The following is a 22321-nucleotide window of genomic DNA, read 5'->3' as shown; positions in this document are numbered from 1 at the left end:
GTAAATATCTCCTCCCCTGTTTGCTCATTATTGTTTGTGCCTTTACATATAATATTTACTATATATTCCTTATATATAGTATTTGCCTTGAGTTCATTGCCTTGTTTCTATCTTTGCCACTTGAATCTTTGAGGAATAAGTGATAGAATTGCTTATATTTATATTCTTCTGTTCCCTGACCTAGATCTAAATTTTACTAAATCATTTGGATGAATTAATTTATCAACTAGAAATTGATCTAACATATTTCTGGGTGAAATGATTCATGGAATGGTACAAAGTATCAATTGAACAATCCCTGGAAAAAATACCTCTTTAGATGAAGAAATAGTGTTTGAGATATTCAGAAAAAGAATATCTGTAGATTGTAGAAATTTAACTTACTCTTTCTATATTTCTTGAAAATGTGTCCTATTGGATTATAATCTCTTTGAGGGTAGGATTGCATTTGCACCACTTCTTTGTAACTTTTATCATAGATGTAACTTTATATGTACATATATATATAAATTACAGTTTATACAAATTGCTTATATGTAATTATTTTGTTATGACTAAATGCACTGGTATTTTTTTTTGAATTTCAGCCTGAAATAGGTTTTATTTTTAATTTTTTCTTAATTTTTTTATTGGGGTTCAATTTGCCAACATATAGCATAACACTGCACTGGTATTTTATATCACCAAGAAAAGACATTTCTGAGCCTTGTAATATTTTTTTTTATTTTTTTTTAATAATTTTTTTATTTATTTATGATAGTCACAGAGAGAGAGAGAGAGAGAGGCAGAGACTCAGGCAGAGGGAGAAGCAGGCTCCATGCACCGGGAGCCCGATGTGGGATTCGATCCCGGGTCTCCAGGATCGCGCCCTGGGCCAAAGGCAGGCGCCAAACCGCTGCGCCACCCAGGGATCCCTGATCCTTGTAATATTTTAGCAGACTCTTATATGGAGTGATTTCAAATAATTTTTTATGCCTATGAAATATTTACAATTTTTCTGGACACATACCTTGCGTGTTATAGAACCATCTGAAAGAATGAAAGTGCCATTAATACTTCCATCACTCTACAAGAAATGAAAAGGATACCAACACATGTGATCAAATGCATGAATCATATTATTTTTAGAAATCTGTACAGTATAGCAAAACTAAAGAAGAAACAATAAGAACCCACATCCCTTTATTTTTGTATTTTTTTCTATATTTTTGTTAAAATCAAAATGGTGATAGATGGTGATCATAATATATCAGTATTCAGTCTTTCAGGATCTGTAAAAACAAAACAAAATACCATGAGCCATTAATTAAAAGTATGTAAGCTCTTTCTTCTTCCATTGTTTTTTTTTTTTTTAATTTTATTTAAATTCCAGTTAGTTAACATACAGTGTAATATTAGTTTCAGGTGTACAATATAGTGATTCAGCACTTCCATATGCTACCCATCCAGTGCTCATCACAACAAATGCACTCCTTAATCCTCATCAGCTATCTCACCCATCCCCCCCACCACGTCCCCTCTGGTGACCATCAGTTTGTTCTCTGTAGTTAAGAGTCTGTTTCTTGGTTTGCCTCTCTCACTCCTTTCTCCCCCTTTTGTTCTTTTGTCCACATATGAGTAAAATCATATGGTTCTTGTCTTTCTCTGACTTATTTCTCTTAGCATAGTACTCTCTAGCTCCATCCAGTTGTTTTACAATGGCTGAATGCTAGAAAGAACATGGAAGCTGGGACTCTTGAGTTAAATCGATCTGAGTTTGAAGACTAGTCTGCCATTTAAATTTTGTAGTCTTTGGAAAGTCCCATAAATTCTCATAGCTTCAGCTTCCTCATCTTTAAAGGGAGACAGTGATATCAGCTTTACAAGCGTGCTATGAGTATTAAATGAGAATTAGTACAAGAACAATTCAGTGTAGTAACAGTGTTGGAACTATTCTAAATGTTCTGCAATTGGTATCTTTTTATGTTATATAATTGGGATAATTCTCATTTATCTTTGTAATTAGGATCAACCTGTATTTAGAAATAGAGCAATATGTGGGGATCCCTGGGTGGCTCAGCGGTTTAGCACCTGCCTTTCTTTGGCTCAGGGCATGATCTTGGGGTCCCAGGATTGAGTCCTGCATCAGGCTTCCTGCATGGAGCCTGCTTCTCCCTCTGCCTATGACTCGGCCTCTCTCTCTCTCATATTTATTTTATGAATAAATAAATACAATCTTTTAAAAAAATAGAGCAATATGTGATGTACTCCAATTTCTTTGATGTTTCTTAAGGATGATGTGTATGTTTCAGTTAGTATAGCAAGAGAGTTCTTCTTTGGGCTGTGATTTAGTTTATATTTTTATTCTCAAAAGGCTAATTGTAATATTTGCTAAACTTATTAGAGTTGGTAAGTCCTGGAAGAAGAAAAGGAGCACTTCTTTATGTCGAGTCCGCACTTTGTGGGATTTAATATACTTTGAAGTATAAATTAACTTTTATTTACTAAGGCCCTAATTATAAGTGATTATTTCAGGAAAATAAAACACATTTTAGCATTGGGGACAGAAGGTCAAATGCATATGCATTAGTGGACTTTTTAACATATATCTTTCTTTTGTAGGAATTTGCTAGCATTGGGTTTGTAGATATAACTTATCAACTCAAGAAGACTAAATTTAGTTTTTTAGGGTTTTTTGTTTGTTTGCTTCTTTTTGAGAGAGAGAGAGAGAGAGAGAAGAATGGTAGGGGAATGGCAGAGAAGAGAGAGAGAATCTTAAACAGGTTCCCTGCCCAGTGTTGAGTACAATGTGGATCTCATCAAGAGTTGGTCACTTAGGGGATCCCTGGGTGGCGCAGTGGTTTGGCGCCTGCCTTTGGCCCAGGGCGCGATCCTGAAGACCCGGGATTGAATCCCACGCCGGGCTCCCGGTGCATGGAGCCTGCTTCTCCCTCTGCCTGTGTCTCTACCTCTCTCTCTCTCTCTCTGTGTGACTATCATAAATAATAAAATTAAAAAAAAAAAAAAAAGAGTTGGTCACTTAACCAACTGAGCTACCCAGATGCAAGTTTAGTTTTGAAATAAAAAAAGATTAAGAGTTCCTAATTCATATGGCAGAGTTAGAAACTTTTTTTTTTTTTTTTTGATATGGGAAAAACTACCTGGTCTTATTTCAACATGTCTTAAAGTTACTCATTTAGTTAGAAAATATTTTGGAAAATATTGTTTACCTTAGTTTGTCTTTGTCTTCTTGTGCTTTGGTGCATTTGTAATCTTGGACAGTTGTGGAATTCACTGAGGCTCTTGTTGCTGATAGACAGCAGTAGTGTCAGCTACTGGGGCAGGGGTAGTAGTGTCAGCTACTGGGGCAGGGGTAGTAGTGTCAGCTTCAAGGGCATTGGTGATGTCCTCAGGTTGGAGGGCACTGGAAGCTGTTAGTGCTGGATGCAACACTCTCAGTGTTTTGGGCAGAGACAGTGAAAGCAGTGGTGGTGGCAGCACAGTGGCAGTGGTGTAAATTATGGTTGGAGGAGCCCTAAAAGGGGCTGATGGTGCTTGAGAACTAGGATAGACAGTGTTCTCAGGTGGCAATGTAGGTCTGGGTGACGGTTCATGTGGGATGTGAGGATGGTGAGGGAGGTGGAGGGGATGGTGGCCTCTGGGGGGTTCATGACGAACAGAGTGACCACATGGACTTCCAGGAGCTCGTTGGAATTTTGCAGAATATCTTCTTGACAGCTTAGACCTTAATTGTTTAGGTAGTTTAAAATATTCTTCGGAGCTTTCACTAGACTTAAGAGAGAATACGAAACACAGTTGTTTTATACAGGTGGGATGCATAAACTTGCCTGACCTCGGGCTTTAAAAATATATTTGTTTTATCACTTAAATTTGTGTCAATATTCTAACTTCATTCCATAAGTAATTTGATGGGTGTTCCTACGGAGTAGAGAGTTTTAAATTATGACCTTTGGTGAAATATAAAGTACAATAGTATCTCTGCTATTCTTAAAGCCTAATAGTTTTATTATAGATTTTTCCAAAATGTGATCCATTATAGACAAAGTAGTAGAAGATTTTGGTGGTCAAATAACTGTGGAAAAGATTTGGGTAAAGTAAACATGTTTCTTTGCTACAGGATTTATTAGAGTTATTTATATAATATGCTGTGAATATTTAACAAATCCAAAGGATGTGCTGTATTTCTCAAACTTACTTCACCATGGAAGAGTGTGTGTGTATGTGTACGTGTGTTTAGCATTTATTCATCTAGTGTTTTAGTGTTTCCTGGAGAAACTATTGGAACCTGCTTTTCTGATTTTCATCCTGGAAAAAAGCATACTTCATTTACTATTCTGGATAGGGAATAAAAGGAAACTACAGAAGCTTTATATTGCTCTTTTTTAGTAGACCCAAAATACGAGATTGATAGAGCATTCTGTGAACCCATGTGGTTGACTCATTTGCACAGAATCTTACACATTAAAGGCTAGAAGTACCTTAGATTAGTCAGTGCATAATTACGCAGTGAAAGCCTCATTACAGCAAAGCCATGGATAGTTTTAATTGCCTTTAGTTATATGGACTTTTAACATGACATTCCCTTAGGGTGTCCACTGAGGCCCTTGCTTCTCATTTTGTCTTTATTGACAGAAGCTAATCCTTGGGAATCTAAAAACAACACTCCCCCTGCCTCTTCATGAAACATTAGTTCTCAAAGTGAATAAATTCTAAGAAATAATCTCATACTTGACTTTATGATGAAGGAGAAATAAGTTGCCAAAATTGTCATAAACTTTCAAGGTAGGTTTAGAATTTTTTTTCTAAATATCAAAACAAGTTGGGTCACTAAACCCAGGCATTGTTTATTTTACTGTCTATCCATCTTTAAAAACAGGAGAATGTTTTTGTTTTTAAGGATTCATTTAGAGTATTTGGAATTGGCAAAAGAGAGATTAGGGGATGTAAGAGAATGATGTGACAGTATTTTCACTTAAAACACCTTGCTGTGCAGCCTACCTCCATTGTGACATGGAATGGGGATTACGAACATTAAAGATGGCAGGGAGTGGGAACAGGGATTTGTAATTATGAAAAGTCTTTCCAGATGATTCTGAATTTTCTTTTATTTTTCTTTTGAAAGGTATTGATTTTGAGAAAAGAAACTACATGTTTGCATTTTGTAGGATCATAGGAAATGTTCCTTACTATAAAGCCATTAGTATTTATAAAGAGAAAGGTATTTACATTGAACAGACAAATGTAGATAGTTTGTGGTACTGAAGCCTAGGTAAAATTTGCTTTTTGTGTGCTCTACTCCCATTGCACATTTATATGTATCAAAGAAGCAGACAATTGAGCAAGGTTTTGGTGTTCACAGAAATTTTCCCACTTGGGGGACTCTCAGCATTTCTTTAGGTTGTGAATAAAGGAAACTGTACCTTAACCCTTCAGACATAACTGACTTTTGATTATGAATGAAAATATAAAAAGATAATTAGAAATATGAATACAACTTACCCTGGAGTTTTTTTGCTTATGTGCATCAGCTGACTGAAATGGAAATGGAGAATACAAATATATATATAAAAAATTAGACCCAGAGCATATATGACATTTTAAGAATACTTACTAGAACTTGTTTGAGGGTAATACGTGGTTGGGTTAGGTAATGGAATGGAATACAGTTTTAGAATTTTAAGTGTTATCTTTAAATATAAGGGACCTTGTAACAGTTTGGAGTACACGGTTCTTGGGGTAAAGATGATCAATTTTTCTGGAGGTCTTTAGGCAGAAGTGTTCTTCTCCCTCTATATTCTCATGAGTGTGTTGCCAACAAGTTTACAGGTAGTGCAAGATTTGACTCCTTTTATCGTAATAACTACCGTTTACTCAGGTGCTGAGCCTGGGGACCAATATAGAACCAAGCCTGGGGACCAATATAGAACCAATATCATTACGAACTTGATATAAGAAAAAACCAACCTGTCATTTTGGGAGAGAAAAGCAGTTAAGTGTTATATAATGTAGCCTACTTTTTAGATAATGTAACTTAGGTGCTAGATTTAGGTAAATAAATCTAAAAATGTTAAGGGGACAGCAAGTACATGCTCTTGATTGAAAAGTTATATATCATCTCTAGAATTACTTAATTTTTTGATCCATGTAAAATACATTATATGATTAAAAAATCTATTTTATAGTGTTCTGTAAAATCAGTTTTCTTCTTCACACATTTTTCTTTTTGTGAAAGAAAACATGGTTTTACCAAAGACTAAAGGCTATTCAGGCAAGCTGTTGCAGGAGTGGAATCTGAATACACAATTTAAAATCATAACACTACAGCATCCTGCTTACACATGTGGAAATTCTAAGGACTACAAATGTGGAAAAAAATTAAAATGTTGATTTTATCCTAAGGTCAAAAAAAGATCACAAAGAAAATTAAATTAAAGCCTTAGAAAAAAATAAAATTAAACAAGGTTTGTGTCGTGTAAAGCTGTGTTGACATAAAATAAATTGAATGTACACTTTATGATTAAGAACTAAATAAGAAAAAAAAAGAACTAAATAAGAAAATAAACACAGGTGAAGATATTCAATATTTACCGAAAAACAAGCAGTGAAAGTCAAGATGACAGCAATCAAAATGAGAACCTTCATTTTAATGTCTTAGTGTCTTCTAGAAGTAGGCAGCAGAAGATGATGCTTTATTGGTGGTGAGAGAATAAAATAAATATTTCATTTTGCTAAATTTCAACCAAATGAAAAACATGCATGGTAAGGCATATCTGTGGCATATATTGTATCTATGGTATAATAAAAAATGATCACTTATAAGAAGAATAGTACAACTAATAACGTGCAAAGGTTATGAATAATGAACCCCTATGGTAATACCTGTTGTAGACAAAAATGTAATCAGAAATAATTCTTGTCTCATTGTCAAGAAAGTTCTCCTCTTGAGAGCATATACAGCTTCTTTTTGAGCTGCTATTTTACAATTATTGAAGAGGTATTTGAGAAGGTAAAACCAAATTATGATCAAGATGGTGAGGTTTATATACTCACGCACAGCTGTTTGTTCTATTAATTGAGATTTTTTTTTGAAAAGCAGTATGGCAATGTACAAAAGATGAAAATGTTTGTACCTTTAACCTAAAGACTCTGTCTTGAGAATTATCTTTGATAACTTAATCAGTAGAAAAAAAATGTAAGTCATTTTAATGTTACTTATAGGTAAAAAAATGCAGATACTGATAATCATGAAGACTTGATAGAAATTTTAAAAAATGCTTGTTGTAATGATAAGTGAAAAACTTAACTACCATACTAAGTTATCCAGTAACACAAGTGAAAAGTTTAAATACTATACTGTATGTACGTTATCCAAATAGACAACACAGGAAAATCTAAGTGAAATATAAAATAAGTGTGACATGATGGTTTAATTTATATGTGGATTTTGTTATTAAATTCTTATGTTTTGTTGGTTTTATAATTTAAACACAGAAAAGAAATAGAGAAATTGCCATTAAAATAGTCTCCTGGCATGGTTTTGACCTTACACACTTAAGACTTCAGACAAAAAATTTAAAATGTTAACTTAAAAAATGTGATAGGTAGAAATATGAGATATTTATATTAATAGTATCAGTATTATTTTTATTATCTGAGTAACTGTTAGAAATTTGACATTTTTGCTAAACTTTTTATTTTCTTTTCGTATGATCATTATTGCTAGGTTCTCCTATCTAAAGGAGAAGCAAAATAAACAAACAACAAACCAAACCCAAACCTCTCCAATTGCAGTTCTCTGAGGGCTATTATAAAATTATCCTTTCTTCATAACTTTGCATTCATATATATTTTAGTAATGAATCATTTTTTGTCACTACTTAACTAATCTCTCTCCGAAAGAAGAAAAGTAGCTAAGTAGAGGAATTAATGGCTAATTATTTTTACTTAGAAAATCTCAGGTTCAGATGTGACTGTTTTCTAATCTTTAAGTTACAGCTTTACAAACATGATAGCCACAACGCATTTGACGAAGAATTACTATCTTTTAATAATGACTTTATTCAATAGGGTATCTTTTGATTTTTAAGGGAAAGATCACTGGATCAATAGTCGTTGGAGTTGAGCTTCAGATGTCAAACCCTGGTCACATTATTTAGCCTTCCTGAGGCCCAGGTTCTGTTTTTAAAATGGAGTGATTAATCTATTTGACAAAACTGTCACATCTCAGTACTCCCAAGAAGAAGAATAGAAAACCATATTAATAACTGTTTCTTCATCTGTGAAGCATTCGCAATCTCAAGCAAAATATAAGGCACATTTAGATATTTATATGCCCTTCCTTTTGTATTAAAAGATAAATAGAATGGAAACATTCAAGTATTAAAAATTTTAAAAATCAGGCTCAATGATTTCTTGCATAACTTAAATATATGTTCTTGCCACTGAAAACACTTTTGTTTTTATATGTTCAAAACTAAGATACAGATTCATGTCTAAAAGGGAGCCGCTTTAAAACTGGGATCCCCTTTAGCTATTTTTATTAATATAATATTTCCTGAAATTGCTAACATTTTACTAATATATTAAGTGGATAGAACTTGTAGTTTGCTGAATTTATTAAAACATTTCCATTTATTTTCTATTTATGATATTTTCTTTCAAATGCATTGTGTGTTGGAATTCTGTGGAAAAGAGTCTGAGATCTTATGATGATTATACTAATTAGAAACTGGAGAGCTGGGATCCCTGGGTGGCGCAGCGGTTTGGCGCCTGCCTTTGGCCCAGGGCACGATCCTGGAGGCCCGGGATCGAATCCCACGTCGGGCTCCCGGTGCATGGAGCCTGCTTCTCCCTCTGCCTGTGTCTCTGTCTCCCTCTCTCTCTCTGTGTGACTATCATAAATAAATAAAAATTAAAAAAAAAAAAAGAAACTGGAGAGCCTATGATGATTACACTAATATACATAATCAGGGTTGTCTAGGTGACTTAGTGGTTGAGCATCTGTCTTTGGCTCAGGGCATGATCCTGGGGTCCTGGGATCAAGTCCCACATCGGGTTCCCTACAAGGAACCTCCTTCTTCCTCTATGTCTCTGTCCATCTCTCTGTGTCTCTCATGAATAAATAAATAAAATCTTAAAAAAAAAAGAAAAGAAAATAGATATAATCCAAGTCTGAGGAAAATTGGTTAAAGTCTTCGAAAATTTAGAAAAGATACCACAACAGGGGATCCTTTTTCTGCTTCTCCAGCAATGTCAGCCTTACCTTAGGTTCTGAAGTCCGGAAGCTTGGAGAAAGAGTTCAGGTGACTCATGCCTTATAAAGAAATTCCCCCCCGCCCCCCGCATTATCCTTTTTATTTTATTCCTATTGCTAAGCAAAATATATTATTATTATTTTAGCATTTACTTCTGGGCTAATCCAAACTGTTTCCTGAAGCAAAAAATGGAGTGTTATAATCTTCAGAAGTTGACATTTTTCCTTTTCATTTTTCTCAGAATCATCATGGCTAATTAACTGTGCATCAGAAGAATTGAAAGCTTATTCTTTATAACTTAAAGATAATACTTGGAGTCAATTTCTTTCCTTTATTTCAGATGTTTTCTTACAGAACTTGACATTTTAGTAACAAAGCAGTAATTATTGAAACTTGACTATAAGCCCTAGGTCTGTGAACACTTTCATAATTAAGACTGCTGTCTATATTTATTTGCCTCACTACCATTTGATAATGTGAATTCTGAGCTGGTAGGAAGTATTTGAAGATGGTAGCTTCTTTTGTGTTCATCTTTAGCTTTGTAAGAAAAAAATACTTCATTCCTGAAAGTGAATTTATAGAGATTGTAAAATGAGGTCAACATTAAGCATTAGTAGTTGGGGTGCAGCTGCAAATATTGCCTTCTTTTCTTGCCTTTCTGGACATAAAAATGAGAAAAAGCTAGTAAACCATTTTGACAACACTTAATATGCTAACATCAAGACTAATAGTTCTTTAATTAAATTGTCAAGTACGATATATTGTGCACTGCAGTGATTATCTTGCTCAGAAGGAATGCACCAGTTACTGAATAATACAAAATGTGTACATTATATTAATTTGATATTTGCTTTGATGTCAATAAGTTTTACTTTCCCCAAAATGTCATTCTATTACCAGCAGGATAGGTAAACATCATGTACTTACACATGGAAGGTCTACTGGTGGGTAATGGGATTTTAATGCTTTTCTTTCAAGGTAGCAGTTAACACTGGTGTGTCTTCTTGGCATTAATTCACCCAGCGATGAATTGAAGATTAAACAGGAATGTTTAGGGATCCTTGGGTGGCTCAGTGGTTTAGCGCCTGCCTTCGGCCCGTGATCCTGGAGTCCCAGGATCGAGTCCCACATGGGGCTCCTTGCATGGAGCCTGCTTCTCCCTCTGCCTGTGTCTCTACCTCTCTCTCTCTCTGTGTCTCTCATGAATAAATACATACAATCTTAAAAAAAAAATAAACAGGAACGTCTAGACTTTTTCTCTTAAAGTTGAATTTGAGGGTGCTGGACACAGTGTCTCTTTGATTATTGGTTTTCACTTTGTTCACAATTTGTTTTGGCTTTTTAAGATAATTAATTGCAATGAGGGCAAACTAAAATCCAAATCAAGTTGAAGACCTAGATTATAGATTTGTACATGAAGAGACTGAGACTTGAAAAAACAGCTAGCTCATAGTTGTAAAAACCTGTATTCTAACCCAGATTTGTTTATCTTCACAGCCTTTTCTTTCTCCTGAAGCAAGATATTTTTAAGTGTGTTTGACTCCTGTTGAAGAAAATTTTTGATTAATTATTATAGTGAGTAAGCCATAAAGAGAACTGTCTTAGGCATTTTTGAATATTGATAACTGGTAGATTTCCTGGCATAACTTTAGGTGATAAATAATGTTTTTGACCAAGTTAATATTTATGAACTTCCTTTGCTTTTCTGACTTTGTTGTAAATTATATCTAATCCCAAATTCTCTAGATTGAGAGAACATGTAAGGATTTCAGCTCACAGGACAAGGATGCTTGTTTTTATTAGAGGCAGCCAACTTGGGTAGGGACAACTTGCTAGAGCTTTCAGATTTTTATGTAAAATTTTCATGTCAAAAAGTTTATGTAGTTAAGACTGTGCTCATTTGATTCTCATTCTGGTTAGTAGTACAAATGGAATATACTCATATTGATAATTGATAATTATTCTTGCTGATTCCTGCTGTAGTTTCTTGTTTCTGCTTCTTGCTTCGTCTATATCCCCAGTCCAACTTTTACTTTTCTATGCAAATAATCTTCCTAAAACACAATTACTGTATTATCCCCTTACTTAAAACTTATAATGCCTCCCGTTTTATGCAACAGAATTTCCCAAACCATGTTACATAGAGCATGTAACATGCTTGATAATAATAATTCATGCTTAGACACGTTTACTGGAGCTCCATGAAAATATAGCTCCACGGACACTTCATATACATATTCTCATATTCACCCCAACATTTCAGCAATACATTTTACCCTGAAATTCTTTTTATCTTCTCCCCTGCAAAAAAGCCATGAATTCCTATGAAACTGGCTTAGGAAGTATGAGCTGTTATGTGAAAATTTTAAAAAAGATTTTATCTATTTGAGAGAGAGAACATGCAAGCATTAGTGAGAAGGGGGTGAGGGAAGGGGAGAAAGAATCTGAGGGAGACTCCATACTCAGAATAGAGTCCAAAGCAGGGCTCGATCCCATGACTACAAGATGATGACCTGAGCAGAAACTGAGAGTTGGAAGCTTAACTGACTGAGCCACCCAGGTGCCCCTGTTGTGTAAAATTTTAACTCTAAGCTGCTAACACATGATGTGATGGTTAATTTTATGTTAACTTGCCTTGGTTATGATGCCTAGTTCCTTGACAAATACTAGTCTAGATGTTGCTGTGAAGATATTTTTATAGATGTGATAATATTTATCATCAGTTAACTTGTAAAACGGATCCATAATATGGATGAGCTTCAGTTAATCAATTGAAGAACAAAGACTGAAGTTTCTTGAAAAAGAAGGAATTCTGCCTAGAGGCTGAAACAGAAAATCCCTGTCTGAGTTTCCAGCCTGCAGTCTTGCCCTGTCAATTTTGGACTCAAGATCGCAATATCAGCTCTAAACTTGAATTTCTAACCTACCAACCCTGTGCTATGGGTTTTCAACTTGCCAGTCTCCACAATTACATGAGCCAATTTCTTAAAATTTTATGTCTGTCTGACTATCTACACCCATCCATGTATGCATGCATGCATGCATCCATCCATCCATCATTGGTTCTGTTTCTCTGGAGAACCCTGACTAATACACATAGTTTGACACAGTTTGGTTCTTTTTGCTTTTGAGAGGCTGTAATATCAGTCACAATTTGGTATAGTTGTTACCATTCTCTTTCAAATTCTCAGTGCTATAAACTTATTTCAGTATTATTGAGCACACTAAATACAGCTGACTCTTGAACAATGTGGGGGTCAGCAGTGCCAGCACTCCACAAAGTCAAAAATCCATGTATAATTTAATTACTAATAGTCTACTGGTGAAGTCTTACTGATAACATAAAGAGTTGATTAACACATATTTTGTATGTTATATGTATTATTATCCTGTATTCTTAAAGTAAGCTAGAACAAAGAAAATATTAAGGACATCATAAGGAAGAGAAAATACATGTACAGTACTGTATTGTATTTACCAAAAAACATATATATACACCTGTAAGTGGACCTACTCACTTCAATCTGTGTTAAGGGTCAACTCTGTTCTTCTAGAGTTTTGCCTTTGCCCTTGCTTCCTTCAGCTTGAAACCAATGATCTTTTCTTGTCCTGGTAAACTCATATTTATCTCGAAGTATCCAGTTCAAATCATCTTTTCTCTGAGAGCATTCATAGCATAATAAGTGAAATCACCATTCACTCATTCAATTGATTCATTTATTGAGCATCTCCTGTGTTCAAAGCTCTCAGAAGTGAGCAGTGGATAAGAGAGATATGATCTCTTTTCTTAGGATGGGGTGATCAGCTCTGTTTATTTGAGACATTCTAGGTTATGCCTGTTGTTGTGGGATCATTATTAATACTGCTTTCTTTCAGTCTCAAAAGTATTTTGGTTTTGATGATAAATTATTTTATCTTCTTACTTATCAAACATACATACAGTCTAGTAAGGAAGACAAACTTTAAGCAGGTGTTTGAGTTGAATTGTGTCTTTTACCCATCCCCAAATATGTTAGGTTCATAACTCCCAGTACCTAAGAACATGACCTTATCCAGATATGGAATCTTTGCAGATGTAACCAAGTTAAGAGGCAGTCATATTGAATTAAGAGTCCTAATCCAATGGCCAGTGTCCTTATAAGTGGGGAGAAATTTGAACATGGAGACACACAAGAGAATATCTTGTGATAAGGGAGGCAGAGATTGTGGTAATGTGTCTATAAACCAAAGAGAGTCAAGGATTGCTAGCAACCACCAGAAGCTAGAAGAAGGAAGAAAAGATCCTCCCCTTGAAATTTCAGAGAGTAGTGTCCTTGCTGAAACCTTGATTTCAGACTTAGAACTTTCAGAACTGTGAGAGGATAAATTTTTGTCTTAAGCCATCCAGTTTATGGTAATTTGTTACAGCTTTCTTAGGAAATCAATACAACAGGCAATTTGAAAAAAAATTGTGTGTTAAGCAAGATATTTTATACCTTAAGACAATATTGTGGGAGAATATAGAAGCCTACATGGTTGAAGGAAATCACATTTAGAGGATTTTAAGACTGTCTCAGGAAGAGTATAGCATGTTCAGTGATCTGAGACAAGAGCATTTTTCATACTCTAAAGAAACCAACAGAGGATCTACATAGTTGAGATTTAAGAGAGAATGTTGACAGTAGCATATCATGAGGCTGCATAGGTTAGCAATATCCTGATTGTGGAGAACCTGGCAAATAGCAAAGGGATTTTAGATTTTATATGAAAGTTGGTAGAAAGTCAATGGAGCATTCTGAGTATGGAGCTGGAAGTGTCATGATCAGTTTGTCCTATAACATGTTTTTTTTTTCTTTTTTTCAGGATAAAACTTAAGATAAAGAAGAGTGGTAAGAATGGACGCAAGTGGAGTCCTGAGGGCCCAGAGGTGAAAACTTTTGTTTTTGTTGCACATGGAAAACGATAAAGAGTGGTGTAAAAGAAGAATCCCAGTTTCTGGCTTGGATGGCTGTGCAGATGGTATTTTTTGCTTGAGATAGGCAATATTAGAAGAGAAATTTGAGGAAAGGGGAATGCCAATTTCAATTTAGATTTCTGTTATCTTTAAAGCGTATGTAAAAAATGCAAAAGAACATACCAGTAGTCTTCTGGAAATAGACTGCAGACTCAAAATTTAATTCATGTATCATTTATTTACTTCTAATCTGCAACAGGTAGAATTGGGCAATGCACACATATTACACACATACTGGCCCAATTCCCCAGTCTTTCTGGTACCTTGAAGTTACAAATGTTCTTTAATGCATTCTTATGTATAGCATCTCTTTAGAACTGTCTTTCTTTGTGGTCAGGAATCCTTTCACTTTATAACTGGTTCTCTCCCACTCTCTCTCATATTAGATCAATAATTCCTTAAGACATGGAAAAGAGATTTATGTCACAGGGTAGGGATAGCTGTGGATACAAGTTACAGCGTGGATTGTGAACAGGGGTTACATTAGGACAGAGAAGAACTTTGGACAGAAGGATCTTATGTTAGAGGAAACTATGAATAGGATTATTTCGGATTCAGGAGTATCTTTTATCAAATACAATGAAGTGTAATAAGTGATATTATTGAAGAATATATATGGTGGGTAGGGTTATCATTAAGTTATCATACCGAGGGGTGGTTAGGGAAGCTATCACTTGAAGTGAGTCTTGAAAGATGGTTAAATATTTACCATGTGAAACTGCAGAGAATTCTAGGGACAGAGAATATGATGAAGAATGATGCAGAAATTTGAAACTGTTTGAGTTCTTAGTTATTAGCACGCTTCCAGTTTTAACCAACAGAAAACTCAGCCCAAACTCATTTAACTAAAATGGAAAATGTATTGTCTCAGGTAAATAAGCAGACCTGGCTTATTCTATGAAGGCTTGATATATGATGTGACTATAACTCAGTTGTTCTTTATATTTCTTGGCTCTTATTTCTTCAGCATTGGCTTTATTTTCAGCCGTGTGCCTCCTTGTGATCATCCCTAGATGGCTCCAGAAGCTCCTTGCACTTTATGTTTCCAGATTGATGTTTCTTTTAGAAGCTCATTTTCCACAAATACATTTTCTTCCCCTCTCTCTGATTGATTTATGTGCTTATCCCTGAATAACTGTGGCAAGGTGTATGGGACACAGAGTAACTAGCTCATTGCCAGAGTTGGGGGTGGGATCTGTCTCACTTAAACATGCGTGAAAGGAAAGGAGTTGTAAAACAAAAAATCTGCATGTCTTACAAAGAAAATTTTATGGCAGGCAGAGTTTAGAAGCTAGGTCAAAAACAGATGTCACTCACATTAAGGAAACTTTAATTCCTCTCATTTCTTCATTTATAAACATTTATTGAGTATCTCCTATCTACTAGGTACTCTTTAGCTCAGTAGTCAGGGATCCCAGCTCTCAGGGAGTTTACATTTGTACTTTGTGTAGATAGAGTGTACTGTGTGAAGGGAGAGCAGAAGTAAAGATGGGTTGAAGAAAAAGTTGGGCAGAGGAAAAAACATGGAGAGGCTTGTGTGCATTGCTGAAGAGTTTAGACTTTATCCTAAGGAGCAAGTCAAGGGCTTTAGAAGAAAGATGAGGATGTTGGGGCATTAATTGATGGGAAAGAAAATGAGAGGTAGATTGCCAGTTACAGGATTGTAGACAGGCTTAAAGAAGGGAGTGGCAGTTTAAATAGAGAAAGAAGGAGGGTTAAACGTTGAGAATGATTGTTGAACAATTCACACAAAGCTATGTGACTTTTGAACTTGGGCTTTAGAGTCATAAAAATCTGGAGAGCTAAGCTTTGCCATTTACTGGCTTGCTTATCTTGATTCGGTGGCTTTTTTGTTTTTACTTTGGTCATCAGCAAAATGAAACTATCCCAACTGTCCACCCACTGTATGCCTCCACTCCTTTCAAGGGTCATCACTATTTAGTACATTTGGGAATAAAGATAATTTTACATCCAGTCCTTAATTCCATATCTTAGCTGTGTCTCCTCAGGCCCACCATTTCCTTTACTTAAGAATCACGTATTCAAGACCTTGTTTCTTTCATGTTTAATGAAATTTCAGGGTGAGGAGAAATTTTACTATGAAGTTGGGCAATTTAAAATTGATTATTAAGCATCCAATTTTTGAAAAGTCTGGTGTCCACTGGCCACCAGTAATCTCACTGGCCACTGTTTTTAAAATTTGTGTGTGTGTGTGTGTGTGTGTGTGTGTGTGTTTTAAATTGAAGTATAGTTGACATACAACACTGGACACTCTTCTTTCTAGACTCTAGCCAGTTGCACAGGTATTGTTTTTCTCCTATCTTTGTCTTATCCTTAAATTTCCCATTATCTTGTTTTAACTGACCACATTAATTACTTTAATTGTTCTAGTCTAGTTTATGCCTCAAGGGCCTCATATCTCAAAGGAGACTATCAAACTATTTTTTTAAACAAAGTCCATAAAGGAACTATGGTTGCAGTTTATAAAGTAGTGAATGCTATTCAGCTTGCCACCTATCTCAGGACTAAGGTGGTTTTGAGGACAAAATTATTAAAACCTTTTCATAGCTTTCAACAAGCACCACATGATTTGTTTCTTGCCTACTTTTTCAGTTTCAATTTGTTATTTTTCAACCAATGATATGTTTCATCACATAGTCTGTTCATTTCCTTGAGAAACTTGGGACATTTCTAGCCTCAGGGCTTTAGGCATGTTGTGTCCTCAACTCTTCACATTTTTCAATCTTTAGCTTCAATCTCACTTTTTTCAGAGACAACTTCTCTAGATTTAAATTTGTGTGAAGCCTGCAGCTATAATCTCTCTCTCTTTTTAAAAATAATATCTTGTTTGTAAGAACCATTACAATCTATAGTTGGTATTGCTCCATGTGTGATTATTTGAGATTTGTTTAATATTTCTCTTTTCCAGTGGATTAATGTCCGTGATGGCAGGGGCTGTGTCCTTTGTTTCACTATAGCATACATAAGAGGCTTCTGAGGTGCTTGGAATGTAGTAGGTAAACAATAAATATTTTATAAATTAAAATGGAATAAAATGGTGTCTGATACAAAGTAAATAAATACTAGCTAATATTTTTATTAGGTGTAGGAAGATATAGATTGGCACTCTAATTTTCTGGCTGATAGTGTTGACAATCATTCAACACCCTGGTGTAGTTTATATTCTGGAATGCATGAAAGCAGAGAGAATGAAAATCACCTCCATTTCCTTCCTAGAGATGATCACTGTTAAAGTATTATATGTATCTAGCTATTTATATATATATGTTACATATCACTGTGTAAATTTCATTTAGGAGTTTAGTGTGATTTTCCCCTTTTCCCCCTATGTGATTAAATTCTTTTGGGCCACCTGGCTGCTCAGTTGGTAGAGCACATGACTCTTGATTTCAGGGTTGTGAGTTCAAGCCCCACATTGGGTGTGGAGATGAATGAATGAATGAACAGATGAATGAATGAATTCTCTTTTACAGACCATTTTTAAAAAGTGCGTACTGTTGCTTCATATGGGTATACAGAAATGTAACCAATTCCATCCACGTCACTAGAATTTTAGATTATTTTTAGTGTATCTCTTTTATAAACCTTAAAAAATTACATGAATCCCTCTGACAATATCTTTTTTTTTGTAAAACTATGAGAGCCAATAGAGCATAGTGATGAGGAGAGCATGGGCTCTGCAGGAAGACTGCCTGGTTTGAAGCCTTCTTTACTACATAATAGCTATGAGGCTTGGCTATGTTACATAGATTTTCTGACTTAGTTTCTTTATCTATAAAATGAGTAGAATATTGTTCTCCCTTATAGGATTGTCATGAAAAGCAAATGTTATTCTAAATGTTGAACACAATAAAGCCTATAATAACTGTTAGCTACTTTCATGATCTCTAATTCTTTTTTTTTAAAAGATTTTTTAAAAATTTATTTATGATAGACAGAGAGAGAGAGAGAGAGAGAGAGAGAGAGGCAGAGGCAGAGACACAGGCAGAGGGATAAGCAGGCTCCATGCCAGGAGCCCGACGTGGGACTCGATCTGGGGACTCCAGGATCGCGCCCTGGGCCAAAGGCAGGTGCCAAACCGCCGAGCCACCCAGGATCCCCCATGGTCTCTAATTCTTGAGAAAATTCTTAGTTGCAAAATAGGCTAAAAAGTTTAAATATTTTTAATGCTTGTTGCATATATTTCCACATTGCCTTCCAGAAAGGGTGGAGAAATTTGTACTATCCAACAATGAATATTTAAAATGATCATTTTCAGTTATTAAATGGTTTAAAATAAATATCTAATAATTTCACTTTCTTGGAATACTGTGATCATTGACTTTTTATAAGTTAGGTGGCAATTTGTTTTTCATGAATTATTTATTTCTTATTGTCATTTAAAATATTTTCTCTTCAAAAAACACATTCTCTTTAGGAGCTCTTCAGAGACTGATGATAATAACCTTTTCACTGCCATGAATATTGCAGTTATTTTTCCCGAATTATTATTTGATTTTTAATTTTATGTTGATTTTCTTTTGTACAAAATTTACCTATTTTGGTGTCAAATCTGTAAATCTCCTTTTTGCCATTTCTTATATGCTTAGATTTCTCAACTCCACTTGAATAAATATACATGTATTTTCTTTTATGCTATTGTATGGTTTTATATTTAAGTCTCTGATTCATGTAGAATTTATTTTAGAGTGTGATCCTAATACTGCAGCTTAATTTTTCCTCAAATACTCAGCTATTAAGGCAAGATTAATTACTCATCATATCTCATGGTTTTGAAGTTCACCTTAACATATACTAAATTTTTATGTTAAGATGTGTTTCTGGGTTTTAACATGCTTCCATAATTATTTCTAGTCTATAGTCTATCTAATGGTATACATCCCTCCTCTACACTCCCCCCCTCCCCCAAGTATGCCATTTTCTATTTACCCAGTGTTTTGGCTTTGTTTTTCTTTTTCTTTTAATTCAATAAAATTATGAGTCGAGTCTCTGTAGAATAATTCTGTCCTTGGTGTCCAAAGTTAAGTTGTTTTTTAAACAATAGATTTTAATTTTACCACTGACCCTTGAGCAGCACAAGTTTGAACTGCACAGGTCCACTTATATTTGGATTTTTTATGGTACAATACTCTAAATGTTTTTCTTATATGATTTTTAAAATAATATTTCCTTTTTATTAGCTGTATGACCACAGCTTATAACAGAGTCACAAAGTATGTGTTAATTGACTGTTTATATTATTGGTAAGGATTCCAGTCAACAGTAGTTTTTTAATGGCTTAGTTTGGGGAGACTCAGAAGTTATAGGTGTGTTTTTGACTGGTAGGGAAACAGCCTTCCTTATTCCCATGTTCAAGGATCAACTGTACTTACATTTCTTGTAATTTAAGAATTCTGTACTAGAATATCAAACACATTTACACACAGTAAATCAGTTGCTGTCAAAAGATTTATTGAAGAAAAATCAGCAAAATGAAAACAGACCTATTTTAAAAGTCTGCGTCAGGAAAGAATGAAGATACATGTTCTTGAATTGCTAACCAAAAGCATAAGAAGAGTGCGTTAGCAGTGCTTAAGACCTGAAAAAAATTGACAAAAATTCAGGAGAGAAATTTTACAGAAAGAAAATTAAATTGATTCATATGTTTGTACACAATATTTTGACAAATTTACATGTTTATAAAATATCATTTTGACTTAGTTTGCATCCAACATGAACCAGGAACCCTATACTATTTCTTACATTTTTTACATGCTAAAAATTACTGAATAACCTTAATTCTTATGGAGGATTGCAAATATATTTTTTAATAGAAGAGAATCATTGGTTGCATGAAAAAATCTGTTTAGAATTAGCATCTCAGAACTTTTAATACTACAATAATTTTTGAGATATGTTAATTTAGTTCTCATCTCTTCAACTCACACTAAAATATGCTCTCAAGGGTTAACTAAAATGACATACATCATTAAATGTAGGCAGGAAGTCAGCTTTCTTTATTGCTGTCTGCATATACCTGAAAGCTGGGATTAAAGATTTTATATTAAGATAAATAATTGGATAATAATTGAATTAAATTTTTTGGTACTCAGGGAACTCTTGTATACTGAGTTTTTAGGTTTCCATAAATATATTCTACTGAATGACCTCTATTGTTAAGTATCCACATTTTTCTGAGTCGAATACTTGCCTTAAATGCTCACTTTCTTTAATTTATTAAGATTTTTGCTTGGTGGGCAAGCTTCTTAGATGTTAAAACTAGCTGTCTAGAATTGTTGCTCAATTCTGTGTGGCATCTGTTTTGCTGCTTTTAAATCAGGAACTCATCTGGTTCTTCTTTCAGTAACTTAAAGACACCCATTTCAGTTGTAAAGGCATCTTCCTCATGACTTAGGGTATCTGGATCAGGGGTAGTTTCTGAAAGTGGCTCGCTGTCCTTAGTTACAAATTCTATTGCATTATTCTCAGACAGATCTTCATTTGTCAGGGTAGATGAATCCTCCGTGAGGTTCATAGCTACTGATGTAGGGATTACAAAGTCATATCTGGATTCCACAGCAGTGAGCAAAATGGGATTGTTCTCTGCTTCATTTGTGATATCTTTCTCCATCCAAACATTGACTTCATCCATAGACTCTTCATTGGTTAGCAGAATATCTTCAGGGTTATCTTTGTCTCTTTCTACAGTGGTAGTGAGTTCAAACACAGTGATGAACTTTTCCTCATCAGAGTCTGTTAGTTTAGGCACAGGATTGGGGTCATTCTCTGGAAGACTTAAGTCAATTTCAGTTATTTTCTCTTCTGTAAAGGCAGTTATGTCTGGAATAGTGAAATTTTTTTCAGTAGCAGTAGAGATTTCAGCCTCAGGAATAGACGAGTTGGTGATCTGGACTGCCTCATTAGCAGTGACATTGGATTTTACTGAGGAACTATAATTGTTATCATCAGGCTTATCCTTCTTAGCTGGAAGATTAGGGGTGTCTGCAATGCTGGTGGTGCCTTCCTTTAATGTGCCAGAGACTTCAGAAGTTATTGAGACATCTTCATTCGCTGGGTCAGTGGTATCCAAGAGAATATCTTCTTTTGCCATGTTAGTGGAAAAATCTATTAAAGAAACAGTTGCGCCTGGTGATGAGATATTATCAATTTTCACTGGAATTAAATTTTCAGTAATAGAGTCATTAGCTATGGAGTTTACTGTGCCTGTCAGTGTAGCAATTTCTTTTTCCACATGGGTTGATGATTTAATAATACGAGAGCCAACATTATCTTCTGATTTTAGTTTTTCTTTTGGAGATGTAAGCTTGCTGTCTGTTGTTGAGAAATCACTTTCCAGGGTATAGTCATTTACTGGAGTAATGTGGTCTCCTTCCGAAGTAATGTTTTTTTCTGATTTCGGAATGGTGTTGTCAGCCCCAAAGAAAATGGTTGCTTCAGTTGTTGTTTTACCCCTTTCTGTTGGAGGATGAGAATAAATTTTTGGCAAACCATCTTCAGCCATGGGACAAAATGGCACTATGTACACTCACAGGTCTTTCCCTGGGCCCAGTGGTATCCCTAGGCAGGAGAGTGATGTGCATTATAGTGATTGAAGCATTGGTCATCATGGTGATTGTTGCATCAACCATAGGGCCAATGTCACAGGCTCTCCTTGTAGGTTGTTTCTGTGCTTTGATTGGGCATCTAGTTTCAAGAGTTATTGGTATTAGATGAAAAGACAATAGAATCCTGATTATGAAATGATCATTCATAGCTGGACTTATCATGTTCTTCTTTATAAGGGATCTACCTTCCATTATGGAGCTAGTGTCACTTGAAACAGACACAGCAGAGTCAGCCAGGTATTTGTGGGTTTAGTGTCAGTGGGGAAAACTCTAGGAGCCATGAGATTATAAGCATTAGCTTTAAGTTATCTGTCTTTCAAATAAGTTAACAATGTTTTTTTGAGGTTAAGCATCTTCTCTTGAGATTTATGGTATTTAAATGTCTAAAAAACAGGGATCCCTGGGTGGCGCAGCGGTTTGGCGCCTGCCTTTGGCCCAGGGCGCGATCC

At 35.0% G+C, this 22321-nt stretch overlaps 1 protein-coding gene across 2 annotated transcripts; it reads right to left on the bottom strand.

The window, feature by feature from the left end:
• Positions 1–1151: 1151 nt before the first annotated feature.
• CABS1 (calcium binding protein, spermatid associated 1) lies at positions 1152–21832 on the bottom strand. 2 transcript variants are annotated; one of them, XM_038556266.1, is made up of 5 exons: positions 20459–21832; positions 6589–6687; positions 5500–5532; positions 3210–3771; positions 1152–1271 (listed from the first exon to the last, which is right to left on the bottom strand). In XM_038556266.1, exon 1 carries the CDS (start codon positions 21767–21769, stop codon positions 20579–20581), a length of 1191 nt encoding a protein of 396 aa, XP_038412194.1. In that variant the 5' UTR covers positions 21770–21832; the 3' UTR covers positions 1152–1271; positions 3210–3771; positions 5500–5532; positions 6589–6687; positions 20459–20578. The 2 variants fall into 2 exon arrangements, with proteins under 2 accessions (XP_038412194.1, XP_038412193.1); XM_038556265.1 differs by lacking the exons at positions 1152–1271; positions 3210–3771; positions 5500–5532; positions 6589–6687 and adding an exon at positions 19698–19846 and having other exon boundaries at positions 20459–21831.
• Positions 21833–22321: the final 489 nt, after the last annotated feature.

This window comes from Canis lupus, chromosome 13, assembly GCF_011100685.1.
Source record: "Canis lupus familiaris isolate Mischka breed German Shepherd chromosome 13, alternate assembly UU_Cfam_GSD_1.0, whole genome shotgun sequence".
Classification (NCBI taxonomy): Eukaryota; Metazoa; Chordata; class Mammalia; order Carnivora; family Canidae; genus Canis; species Canis lupus.
This window is presented reverse-complemented; position numbering and strand designations above follow the sequence as displayed.